Raw genomic sequence first — 13119 nt, forward strand, 5'->3', positions numbered from 1 at the left:
AGGGTTGGCCAGTGCATAGGGGATCTGAAAGTACCTTACCACAAGCCAAACATGAAAAATGAATTACCTTGATGTAATTAGAAAGATATAATCAATAAAGGTTAATTTGATCTTGATAGTAGTCAAAGACTAAAGGTAATCCCCTTGCTGCCGGACGTCACAGAAGCCAGGGAGGTTTAGGGAAAGACTGGACATCCCAGGACAGAATAGACCTGTTAGGTAGTGTGGTATATAGTAAATAGGATAAAAAAAAAAAGAGATGTCAGAATAATAAAATCATGAAGGGGAAGGGCATCTTACCGAACGTATACAAGCGAAGGTTTAGACAGATCCAGGAGGGATAAGCGCTCTTCATATAAAACTTTGAACATCAACTTGCGTGAAAACAGGTTGAGATCTTTTATCAATTCAAAGGGATCAACCGGTTTTGCAGAGCAAAATGTGAGGCCCAGTTGTAGAACTGAGATTTGGGCTTCTGTCAGAGTAATTGATGATAGGTTGATCACTTCGAACTGGTTTTGGCTTGTTTGGGGTGTGACAACTCCATACTCCCAATCTTTTTGGAGTCATGTACTGGCTGGGTGAAGATGGGTGCCGTGCAAAAAACTGACTCAGTGGTAATCTCGTTAGGCCCGCCTGTCCGATTAGGCTAGGCCTGAGATATCACTGAATGGGTTGTGCCCATGTGTGAAGTGACTTTGAGCTGGCCTGGTGCATTTGTGATAGCAGAAATTTTAGCAGCTGCTGCTCTAGTGTTTATAGGTGTGCGATTGGTGCTGGGAAGATGTTTAGATTTTTCTGATTGTGCGTTTACTTTACCATTAGTGCGTTTGTGTGGTTGTTGCTTCTTGGAGACCATGGGGTGAGCCATGAAAAATGAATTACCTTGATGTAATTAGAAACATAGAATCAATAAAGGTTAATTTGATCTTGATAGTAGTCAAAGACTAAAGGTAATCCCCTTGCTGCCGGACGTCACAGAAGCCAGGGAGGTTTTAGGGAAAGACCGGACATCCTAGGACAGAACTGACCTGTTAGGTAGTGTGGTATATAGTAAATAGGATAACCAAAATAGAGATGTCAGAATAATAAAATCATGAAGGGGAAGGGCGTCTTACCGAACGTATAAAAGCGAAGGTTTAGGGAGATCCAGGAGGGATAAGCGCTCGTCCCTAAAGCTGGAATCTCTGGCAGACAGTGGAGGCTAGTTACTGCCATTAAGTAGCGGTTCACCGACTCTGCGGCGTCTGACGTCACCGTCGAATCGCGGGCGAGTTTATTTGGTAGTCTCAGCATTGCAGATTTTAAACTGGTTTATGTGAACTTCATGATGCTGATTTCTAATAGGAAAAATCACTTTGGTCAATCAGAAGTCAGTAACAAATAGCTCATGCCTTGATATATGAAAAATGTAATATGTAGTGCTTGCAGGAGAGAATACTGGCACTTACCAACTGTGTCCTAGTTTTTGGGAGAAATACCGATAACAACTGAACTCCAGGCAATTCTCTAAATGCACAGATAAATAATATTTTTAAAATAGCTGTTTTACCTGCCAACTAATTAGCATTTTTAGCAAATCAGTCCCAAGATTTACCCAGTTCTTCCACACAGCACAGTAAGGCAAAGGGCACCACCTTCTTTCTTACAATTAGGAAATTAACTGTAAACACAGGCTTGTTGATTGGACAGCGAAGAAGCAGCAGGATGCTGATGAGGTCATCCCTCTAGTCACATTGAATCTTTCTTTTGTCAGCTTAATTGCTTGCAGCACACCTGATTCACGTCTAGTAATGCACCTGCTTCTCTTTGTAGGAGTGCTTACAAACAAGGGATTAAAGGAGGATAAAATCGATTTAAATTTAGGTGCACACACTACTTCTAATTCAAAAATTCTCTTTGTCGGAGTGCTTACAAACAAGGGATTAAAGGAGGATAAAATCGATTTAAATTTAGGTGCACACACTACTTCTAATTCAAAAAATTCATATAATAATGAATACATAGCTGTGTTAATGTGCACCTATTATACCCCTACAATATTTACACACTTATTTAACCATTTCAATACAGGGCACTTATACCCCCTTCCTGCCCAGACCAATTTTCAGCTTGAATTGCTCTTGCACTTTAAATGACAACTACTCAGTCATGTTACCCTGTACCCAAACAAAAATGTTATCATTTTTTTCTCACAAATAGAGCTTTCTTTTGGTGGTATTTAATCACTGCTGGGCATTTTATTTTTTGCAATATAAGTGAAAAAAGAGTGTAAGCTTTGAAAAAAAAAACTTTTTTTTTTGTTTCTATTGTAAAATTTTGCAAATAAGTAATTTTTCTTCATAAATGTGGGCCAAAATTTATACTGCTTCATATCTTTGGTAAAAAATAGCCCAAATTAGTGAATATTATTTAGTCTGTGTGAAAGTTATAGAGTCTACAAGCTATGGTGCCAATCACTGAAAATTGATCACACCTGATGTACTGACGGCCTATCTCATTTCTTGAGATGCTAACAAGCCAGGACAGTACAAATACTCCCTAAATGACCCCTTTTTGGAAAGTAGACAATCCAAGGTATTTAGTAAGAGGCATAGTGAGTTTTTTAAAGTTGTAATTTTTTCCCACAATTCTTGGGAAAATAAAGAATTATTTATTTATTTATTTATTTTACACAAAACTGTCATATTAACAAGTTATTTCTCTCACACAGCATATGCATACTTGCCAAAATTAAAAAAAAAACGGCGTGGGGTCCCCCCAAAGATCCATACCAGACCCTTATCCGAGCACGCAACCTGGCAGGCCGCAGGAAAAGAGAGGGGGCGAGAGCGCCCCCCCTCCTGAACCGTACCAGGCCACATGCCCTCAACATTGGGAGGGTGCTTTGGGGTAGCCCCCCAAAACACCTTGTCCCCATGTTGATGAGGACAAGGGCCTCATCCCCACAACCCTGGCCGATGGTTGTGGGGGTCTGCGGGCGGGGGGCTTATCGTAATCTGGAAGCCCCCTTTAACAAGGGGACCCCCAGATCCCGGCCTCCCCCCCGTGTGAAATGGTAAGGGGGTACAAAAGTACCCCTACCATTTCACTAAAAAACTGTCAAAAATGTTAAAAATGACAAGAGACAGTTTTTGACAATTCCTTTATTTAAATGCTTCTTCTTTCTTCTATCTTCCTTCATCTTCTTCTTCTGGCTCTTCTGGTTCTTCCTCCGGTGTTCTTGTCCAGCATCTCCTCCGCGGCGTCTTCTATCTTCTTCTCCTCGGGCCGCTCCGCACCCATGGCATGGGGGGAGGCTCCCGCTCTTCTCTTCATCTTCTTCTCTTCTTCATCTTCTTCTCTTCTTCATTTTCTTCTCCGGGCCGCTCCGCACCCATGCTGGCATGGTGGGAGGCTCCCGCTGTGTGACGCGTCTCCTCTTCTGACAGTTCTTAAATAACGGGGGGGCCACCCGGTGACCCCGCCCCCCTCTGACGCACGGTGACTTGACGGGACTTCCCTGTGACATCACGGGGAATGCCACAGGGAAGTCCCATTATGTCCCATGCGTCAGAGGGGGGCGGGGTCACCGGGTGGCCCCGCCCCCGTTATTTAAGAACCGTCGGACGAGGAGAAGCGTCACACATCGGGAGCCTCCCACCATGCCAGCATGGGTGCGGAGCGGCCCGGAGAAGAAGATGAAGAAGAGAAGAAGATGAAGAGAAGAGCGGGAGCCTCCCCCCCATGCCATGGGTGCGGAGCGGCCCGAGGAGAAGAAGATAGATGACGCCGCGGAGGAGATGCTGGACGAAAACACCAGAGGAAGAACCAGAAGAGCCAGAAGAACCAGAAGAAGAAAAAGAAGATGAAGGAAGATAGAAGAAAGAAGAAGCATTTAAATAAAGGAATTGTAAAAAACTGTCTCTTGTCATTTTTAACATTTTTGACAGTTTTTTAGTGAAATGGTAGGGGTACTTTTGTACCCCCTTACCATTTCACACAGGGGGGGCCAGGATCTGGGGGTCCCCTTTTTAAAGGGGGCTTCCAGATTTCAATAAGCCCCCCGCCCGCAGACCCCCACAACCACCGGCCAGGGTTGTGGGGATGAGGCCCTTGTCCTCATCAACATGGGGACAAGGTGTTTTGGGGGGCTACCCCAAAGCACCTTCCCAATGTTGAGGGCATGTGGCCTGGTATGGTTCAGGAAGGGGGGCGCTCTCTCATCCCCCCCTCTTTTCCTGCGGCCTGCCAGGTTGCGTGCTCGGATAAGGGTCTGGTACAGATTTTTGGGGGGACCCCACGCCTTTTTTTTTTATTTTGGTGCGGGGTTCCCCTTAAAATCTCTGGTATGGAATTTAGGGGGACCCCCACATCATTTTTTTTTTAATTTTGGCCGGGGTTCCCCTTAATATCCATACCAGACCTGAAGGGCCTGGTATGGAATTTAGGGGGACCCCACGTCATTTTTTTTTTAATTTTGGTTCGGGGTTCCCCTGTGGGGAATTCCCATGCCGTTTTTATCAATGAACTTCTATGTGTATTGTCGGACCGGCAGTGCAATAGCCGCGAGTAGTTTTAAATGACTTTTTTTCCTTTGAAATGTCATTTTTCTGTCAGACTGTTCTAAGCATGGGAAACATGCGCCCCTTTACAGGCATACTATAGACACCCCCCAGCTACAAAATTTAAAGGGATATTACACTTTTATTGTTTGACTTTAAGCATTATTAAAATCACTGCTCCAGAAAAAACGTCAGTTTTTAAACTTTTTTTTGCATTGATCCTTGTCCCCTGGGGCAGGACCCAGGTCCCCAAACACTTTTTATGACAATAACTTGCACATAAGCCTTTAAAATTAGCACTTTTGATTTCTCCCATAGACTTTTAAAGGGTGTTCCGCGGCATTCGAACACCCCAAATTGTTCGCTGTTCGGCGAACTTGCGAACAGCCGATGTTTGAGTCGAACATGAGTTCGACTCGAACTCGAAGCTCATCCCTACTCCTGAGTATAGCGATACCACATGTGTGAGACTTTTACACAGCCTGGCCACATACAGAGGTCCAACATCTAAGTAGCACCTCCAGGCATTCCAGGAGTATAATTCATGATGACCTATCACACTTTGGAAGGCCCTGGAGCACCAGGAAAATGGAAATGCCCACAAAATTACCACATTTTGCAAAGCAAACACCCCAATGTATATTATATGAGACATTATGTTTTTTGAACGAGTCATTTTTTTCCACAAGTTTTCGGAAAACTTGGAAAGAAAATGAAAATGTATTTTTTTTTTACACAAAGTTGTCAGTTTATAAGATATTTCTAACACATAGCAAGTACATAGCAACAATGACACCCAAAAATATTTTCTGCTACTCCTCCGGAGTATGGCGATACCACATATGTGAGACTTTTACACAGCCTAGCCATATAGAGAGGCCCAACTTTCAAACGTGACATTTTGGGTATCTATTTACTCAGCGTAAAATCATCTTTCACATTATACAAAAAAAATTTTGCTAACTTTACTGTTTTGTTATCGTTTGAAAAATTATTGCGAAAATAGCGTGTGACATAAAAAGTCGCAACAACCGCCATTTTTTCCCTAGGGTGTCTGCTAAAAAAACATATATAATGTTTGGGGGTTCTGAGTAATTTTCTAGCAAAAAAATATGATTTTTCCATGAAGGAGTGGAGTGCCAGAATAGGCCCAGTATGGATCTGGTTAAAGGGATACTAAAGTCTAATTTTTTTGTTTTGGCAAAAATAACAAGCATGTCATACTTACCTGCTCTGTGAAGTGGTTTTGCACAGAGCAGCCCAGATCCTCCTCTTCTCAGGTCCCACTTCGGCACTCCTGGCCCCTCCCTCCTGTTGAGTGCCCCCACAGCAAGCAGCTTGCTATGGGGGCAAATGAGCCAAGTCACAGCTCCCTGTGTCCATTTAGACATGGAGCTGTGGCCCGCCCCGCCCCCTCTCTCTCCTCATTGGCTCACTGACCTTGATTGACAGCAGTGAGAGCCAGTAAAGCTTTGCTGATGTCTCAGCCAATGAGGAGGGAGAGGCAGCCAAGTCTCTCGTGCAACATTGCTGGATCGAGATGGGGCTCAGGTAAGTAATAGGGGGGGGGCTTAGGGGGCTGCTGCACACAGAGAGGTTTTTAATCTTAATGCATAGAATGCATTAAGATAAAAAAAAACCTCCTGCCTTTAGAACCACTTTAATATAAGTAACACAATATTTAATATATGTAACAGATCAAATTATGTAAACTCTTTTTTTCTTTTTTAAATAGATGGACTTGTCTCTTACAATGCCCCAGCTGGTCAGCAATTTCTTTTATCTGATGGCCAGATGGTTAACCTAAATGATACTATATATGATGGAGCAGTGGGCTACAGGTAATTTTTTTTTTTTTTTGCAGAATTTGCTATAATACATCAAGAAAACAATATTATAAAATCTACATAATGTGACTGATTCAAGGATAACCATTTTGCAGAGTGGATTCTCCCTTTGCAAGGGGATTTTCACTCAGCTTAGTAAATAGGGTGATGTTGTTCCAACTTCTATCATTTAATCACTTGCAATCAAAATTTGTTTCCCTCTGATAGGATTTAGAAGGCAACCAATACACAAATCTAAATGTTATCTAAAAAAATACCCTTTATTACAAAAGCCATAAAATACACTTATCAAATAGAATTTTGTGAGCAACTGTTGTGTTATGCCAATGAGTAGTAATTAAGGACTAAGCAAGCAGCATGTAACACACTCTCAATATTAATGTGCAAAACTGTAAATAAAAATTAAATATGCTGCTCTATGTGTTATCAAACCTTATTGTAACATCAACATGATATTCATTATTGTGAACAAATTTCTTCATAAACAATAGTGTAATAAAGTGCTTGACATATATATGTGCTCAAAATGACAGTGCAAATAATTGTGCTACAAACTAATATCACATTTCTTGAAAATATAAATAGTCCACTTAATTAAACATTAAGTGCTTTGGTGCAAAGTGGTATCTTTTAAACTTCCTTGTGTCTTCACATTTAATGCATGTGCCTAGCATGTGCCTAACATGTGCCTAATATACACCCAAGTGCTCCCCCATTAGGTGTGTGCTCACCTCAGACAATGTGACCACAAACTAAGTTTGGTCAAACAAAGCTTTTTAGTCTTATTGCCTCCTTCCAGTCTGTCAGTGTATATCTCCAATGGCAGCGTTTGCTCGATATATGCAAAAGAAGGAGCTTCAAATAGTGCTTAAATCTTTTAAACCCTATGTTTATTAAAAGATATCTGTTTCACACTCACATTTGATGGGTGCTTCAGTGTATCAACTATATACAGCGTATTTTAAAATCTAAAGCACTTCAACAACTCAGTGCTGCTCCGATAAAAGTCTTAGCGTCTCGTCACACCATCCGCCCTTCTCCTACGCATAATGTCACAGGGTCACGTGACTTCCTCAGGGGAATTTCTATTCCTATATCTTTGTTTGACCAAACATAATTGTGAGGTCACATTGTCTGAAGAGAGCATACACCTAATGGGGAGCACTTGAGTGCATGTTAAGCACATGCATGAAATGTGAAGATACAAGGAAGTTTAAAAGACACCACTTTGCACTGAAGCACTTAATGATTAATGAATTGGACTGTTTATATTTTCAAGAAATGTGATATTAGTTTGTAGCACAATTATTTGCACTGTTAAGCACTTTACCTGTTAACTTGAGCACATTTATATGTTAAGCACTTTATTACACTATTGTTTATGAAGAAATTATTCACAATAATGGATATCATGTTGATGTTACAATAAGTTTGATAACACATAGCGCAGCATATTTAACCGCTTCAGCCCTGGAAGATTTTACCCACTTCCTGACCAGAGCACTTTTATGCAATTTGGCACTGCGTCCCTTTAACTGACAATTGCGCGGTCGTGCGACGTTGCACCCAAACAAAATTGACATCCTTTTTTTCCCACAAATAGAGCTTTCTTTTGGTGGTATTTGATCACCTCTGCGGTTTTTATATTTTGCGCTATAAACAAAAAACAGCGACAATTTTGAAAAAAAGCAATATTTTTTACTTTTTGCTGTAATAAATATCCCCAAAAATATATAAAAAAAAGATTTTCTTCCTCAGTTTAGGCCGATATGTATTCTTCTACATATTTCTGGTAAAAAAAAAATCGCAATAGGCGTATATTGATTGGTTTGCGCAAAAGTTTTAGTGTCTACAAAATAGGGGATAGTTTTATGGCATTTTTATTATTTTTTTTTTTTTACTAGCAATGGTGGCGATCTGCAATTTTTATCAGGACTGCAACATTATGGCAGACACATCGGACAATTTTGACACATTTTTGGGACCATTGGCATTAATACAGCAATCAATGCTATAAAAATGCATTGGTTACTGTAAAAATGTCACTGGCAGTGAAGGGGTTAACACTAGGGGGCGATCAAGGGGTTAATGTGTTCCCTAGTGTGTGTTATAACTGAAGGGGGGAGGGGACTGTGCAGGGGAGATGACAAATCACTGTTCATGCTCGGTATGAACAGATGATCTGTCTGTTCTCCCCTCAGAGAACCGGAAACTGTGTGTTTACACACACTGATCCTGGTTCTCCGTGTGTCAGTGGCGATCGTGGGAGCCCGGCGGTGATCGTGACCACCGGGCACTCGCATCGGCTCAGGGGGCAAGCGGGGGGGGCTAGTGCGCCCCTAGTGGCCACAGGGTGAAGCGACGTTACATAACGTCGTTTTGGACAGCCATGCCATCCTGCCGCAGTACAACTGCGGCAGCTGGTCGGCAAGTGGTTAATGTTTACATAACAATCAAATATTAAAACAAATTAAAACAAATTAAAAACTATAAGATCAAAATTTCAATTAAATTATGTTGTTTGCTGCATAAAGAGTGATACTCCCAGTAACTCCTTTTTAAACAACCACGGGTTTCATGATTGTCAGCTTATCTACGGACTGGGACCTCCATGGCGACCAAGTGAAATTTTGACCTTATGTTTTTTCTTTTGTTGTAATATTTGTTTGTAATAACATATGGTTTAAAGTGGATATTATGGCTTCTGTAATAAAGGGTATTTATTTAAATATAATTTAGATGTGTGTATTGGTTGGCTTCAAAATCCTATAAGAGAAAACAATTCCTCTTTAAAATGTTATTAACCCACAGCAGTAAAATCAGTCTGTATTTTCAGTAAAGCATGCTAGTTATACTCACTCTGGAACCTAAGGGATTAATCCTCTGCATTGTGTAAAAAGGCTGTTAGATACTGTCTTCCCTGACCCACCCCCCTCCTTCTTCCACTGTCCCCAATCCATCTCCTGATAGTACAGAGCCTTGGGGGCACTTTGCACATGCTCAGTTTGGTGTGTATTGCTAGAGAGTTTTTTTTTTTTTTTTTTTGGGGGGGGGGTGCATGTGATCGGAACAGGACCAATCAACACTGTCCAGACAAAGAGTCAGGGGTCATGCAGCCTCATTGGACAGTTAGAGGAGAATGAGAACTCCTCCTACAACCGTTAACCAGACACTCATAGAAGTCACAAGACTGCTATTTACTGCTGATGAGAATAGGTAATTAGCAATTTATATTTACTAAATTAATAGCATTTCCATGTTCTGTGTACTGTGTGAGACCGGATATAGTGAATGCAGGGTCCTGGGTTTAGTAACACTTTAAAATAATATATATATATATATATAATTACTACTCAAACTGGAAAAAACTTTTTATTTATTTTTTTGCATTTAAAATATATACAATGTGTATAAAAAAATAAATAAAAATAACTATTGGAAGACAATGCCATAAAGAGAAAACATTGCTTGTCCCCCAAAAAATTATTTGAGTCTTCATTTGGTAGTGACATTGTTATTACTTATGATACATAATTTATAAAAAATGCAAAATTAATTGGTCCATAGATGAGATATTAAAATCAACCTGGAGCATACAGTAACTGGCTACACCTGATTTATTTCACAAACATTTAATGCACTGTTACTATTTACTGTATTTTCTAAATTTAACAGCCTGGAAGAATAAAACATAAAACGTGCCATGTGCACATGTTAGGGCTTCCTTCCCGTTCATTCACTAGTGTTTAATTGACTTGTTAGACCTTATTCCAAGTCGATACAGTTTCAGGGTGTAAAAAAGTATAAGAGCCTTTGATACTCTCAAGGTGTTGTGCTTGCACACAACAGGCTGTGCTATCACGCCTGTTGTAATCGTTTTTAACCACTTCAGCCCCGGAAGGTTTTACCCCCTTCCTGACCAGAGCACTTTTTACAATTCGGCACTGCGTCGCTTTAACTGCTAATTGCGCGGTCATGCAATGCTGTACCCAAACGAAATTTGCGTCCTTTTCTTCCCACAAATAGAGCTTTCTTTTGATAGTATTTGATCACCTCTGCCGTTTTTATTTTTTGCGCTATACACGGAAAAAGACCGAAAATTTTGAAAAAAAATGATATTTTCTACTTTTTGTTCTAAAAAAAATCCAATAAACTCAATTTTAGTCATACATTTAGGCCAAAATGTATTCGGCCACATGTCTTTGGTAAAAAAAATGTCAATAAGTGTATATTTATTGGTTTGCGCAAAAGTTATAGCGTCTACAAACTAGGGTACATTTTCTGGAATTTACACAGCCTTTAATTTATGACTGCCTATGTCGTTTCTTGAGGTGCTAAAATGGCAGGGCAGTACAAAACCCCCACAAATGACCCCATTTTGGAAAGTAGACACCCCAAGGAATTTGCTGAGAGGCATGTTGAGCCCATTGAATATTCATTTTTTTTGTCCCAAGTGATTGAACAATGACAAAAAAAAAAAAAAAAAAAAAAAATTACAAAAAGTTGTCACTAAATGATATATTGCTCACACAGGCCATGGGCATATGTGGAATTGCACCCCAAAATACATTTAGCTGCTTCTCCTGAGTATGGGGATACCACATGTGTGGGACTTTTTGGGAGCCTAGCCGCGTACGGGGCCCCGAAAACCAATCACTGCCTTCAGGATTTCTAAGGGCGTACATTTTTGATTTTACTCCTCACTACCTATCACAGTTTTGAAGGCCATAAAATGCCCAGATGACATAAAACCCCCCCAAATGACCCCATTTTGGAAAGTAGACACCCCAAGCTATTTGCTTTGAGGCATGTTGAGTCCATGGAATGTTTTATATTTTGACACAAGTTGCGGGAAAGTGACAAATTTTTTTTTTTTTTTTTGCACAAAGTTGTCACTAAATGATATATTGCTCACACAGGCCATGGGCATATGTGGAATTGCACCCCAAAATACATTTAGCTGCTTCTCCTGAGTATGGGGATACCACATGTGTGGGACTTTTTGGGAGCCTAGCCGTGTACGGGGCCCCGAAAACCAAGCACTGCCTTCAGGATTTCTAAGGGCGTACATTTTTGATTTTACTCCTCACTGCCTATCACAGTTTCGGAGGCCATGGAATGCCCAGGTGGCACAAACCCCCCCCAAATGACCCCATTTTGGAAAGTAGACACCCCAAGCTATTTGCTGAGAGGCATGGTGAGTATTTTGCAGCTCTCATTTGTTTTTGAAAATAAAGAAAGACGAGAAAAAAATTTTTTTTTTTTTCTTTTTTCAATTTTCAAAACTTTGTGACAAAAAGTGAGGTCTGCAAAATACTCACTATACCTCTCATCAAATAGCTTGGGGTGTCTACTTTCCAAAATGGGGTCATTTGGGGGGTTTTTTTGCCACCTGGGCATTCCATGGCCTCCGAAACTGTGATAGGCAGTGAAGAGTGAAATCAAAAATTTACGGCCTTAGAAAGCCTGAAGGCGGTGCTTGGTTTTCGGGGTCCCGTACGCGGCTAGGCTCCCAAAAAGTCTCACACATGTGGTATCCCCATACTCAGGAGAAGCAGCAGAATGTATTTTGGGGTGTAATTTCACATATTCCCATGGCATGTTTGAGCAATATATCATTTAGTGACAACTTTGCGCAAAAAAAAAATAAAAAAAATAAAAAATTGTCTCTTTCCCGCAACTTGTGTCACAATATAAATTATTCCATGGACTCAACATGACTCTCAGCAAATAGCTTGGGGTGTCTACTTTCCAAAATGGGGTCATTTGGGGGGGTTTTGAACTGTCCTGGCATTTTATGCACAACATCTAGAAGCTTATGTCACACATCACCCACACTTCTAACCACTTGAAGACAAAGCCCTTTCTGACACTTATTGTTTACATAAAAAAATAATTTTTTTTTGCAAGAAAATTACTTTGAACCCCCAAACATTATATATTTTTTTTAAAGCAAATGCCCTACAGATTAAAATGGTGGGTGTTTCATTTTTTTTTTTCACACAGTATTTGCGCAGCGATTTTTCAAACGCATTTTTGGGGGAAAAAACACACTTTTTTACATTTTAATGCACTAAAACACACTATATTGCCCAAATGTTTGATGAAATAAAAAAGATGATCTTAGGCCGAGTACATGGATACCAAACATGACATGCTTTAAAATTGCGCACAAACGTGCAGTGGCGACAAACTAAATACATTTTTAAAAGCCTTTAAAAGCCTTTACAGGTTACCACTTTAGATTTACAGAGGAGGTCTACTGCTAAACTTACTGCCCTCGATCTGACCTTCGCGGCGATACCTCACATGCATGGTGCAATTGCTGTTTACATTTGACGCCAGACCGACGCTTGCGTTCGCCTTAGCGCGAGAGCAGGGGGGACAGGGGTGCTTTTTTTTTTTTTTTTTTTTTTTTTTCTTTATTATTATTATTTTTTTATCTTATTTTTAAACTGTTCCTTTCATTTTTTTTTTTTTAATCATTTTTATTGTTATCTCAGGGAATGTAAATATCCCCTATCATAGCAATAGGTAGTGACAGGTACTCTTTTTTGCAAAAATTGGGGTCTATTAGACCCTAGATTTCTCCTCTGCCCTCAAAGCATCTGACCACACCAAGATCGGTGTGATAAAATGCTTTCCCAATTTCCCAATGGCGCTGTTTACATCCGGCGAAATCTAAGTCATAAAATGCTCGTAGCTTCCGGTTTCTTAGGCCATAGAGA

At 40.4% G+C, this 13119-nt stretch overlaps 1 protein-coding gene across 2 annotated transcripts in view; it reads left to right on the plus strand.

The window, feature by feature from the left end:
- The window catches only part of DDR2 (discoidin domain receptor tyrosine kinase 2), a 388089-nt gene that overhangs the window by 216746 nt on the left and 158224 nt on the right, over positions 1-13119 (plus strand). For both annotated transcript variants that reach the window (XM_073592847.1, XM_073592848.1), the window contains exon 6: positions 6280-6385. In XM_073592847.1, the coding sequence (XP_073448948.1) occupies positions 6280-6385 (106 nt within the window). The remainder of the gene's footprint in view (positions 1-6279; positions 6386-13119) is intronic.

Source organism: Aquarana catesbeiana, linkage group LG07 (genome assembly GCF_042186555.1).
Source record: "Aquarana catesbeiana isolate 2022-GZ linkage group LG07, ASM4218655v1, whole genome shotgun sequence".
NCBI lineage: Eukaryota > Metazoa > Chordata > Amphibia > Anura > Ranidae > Aquarana > Aquarana catesbeiana.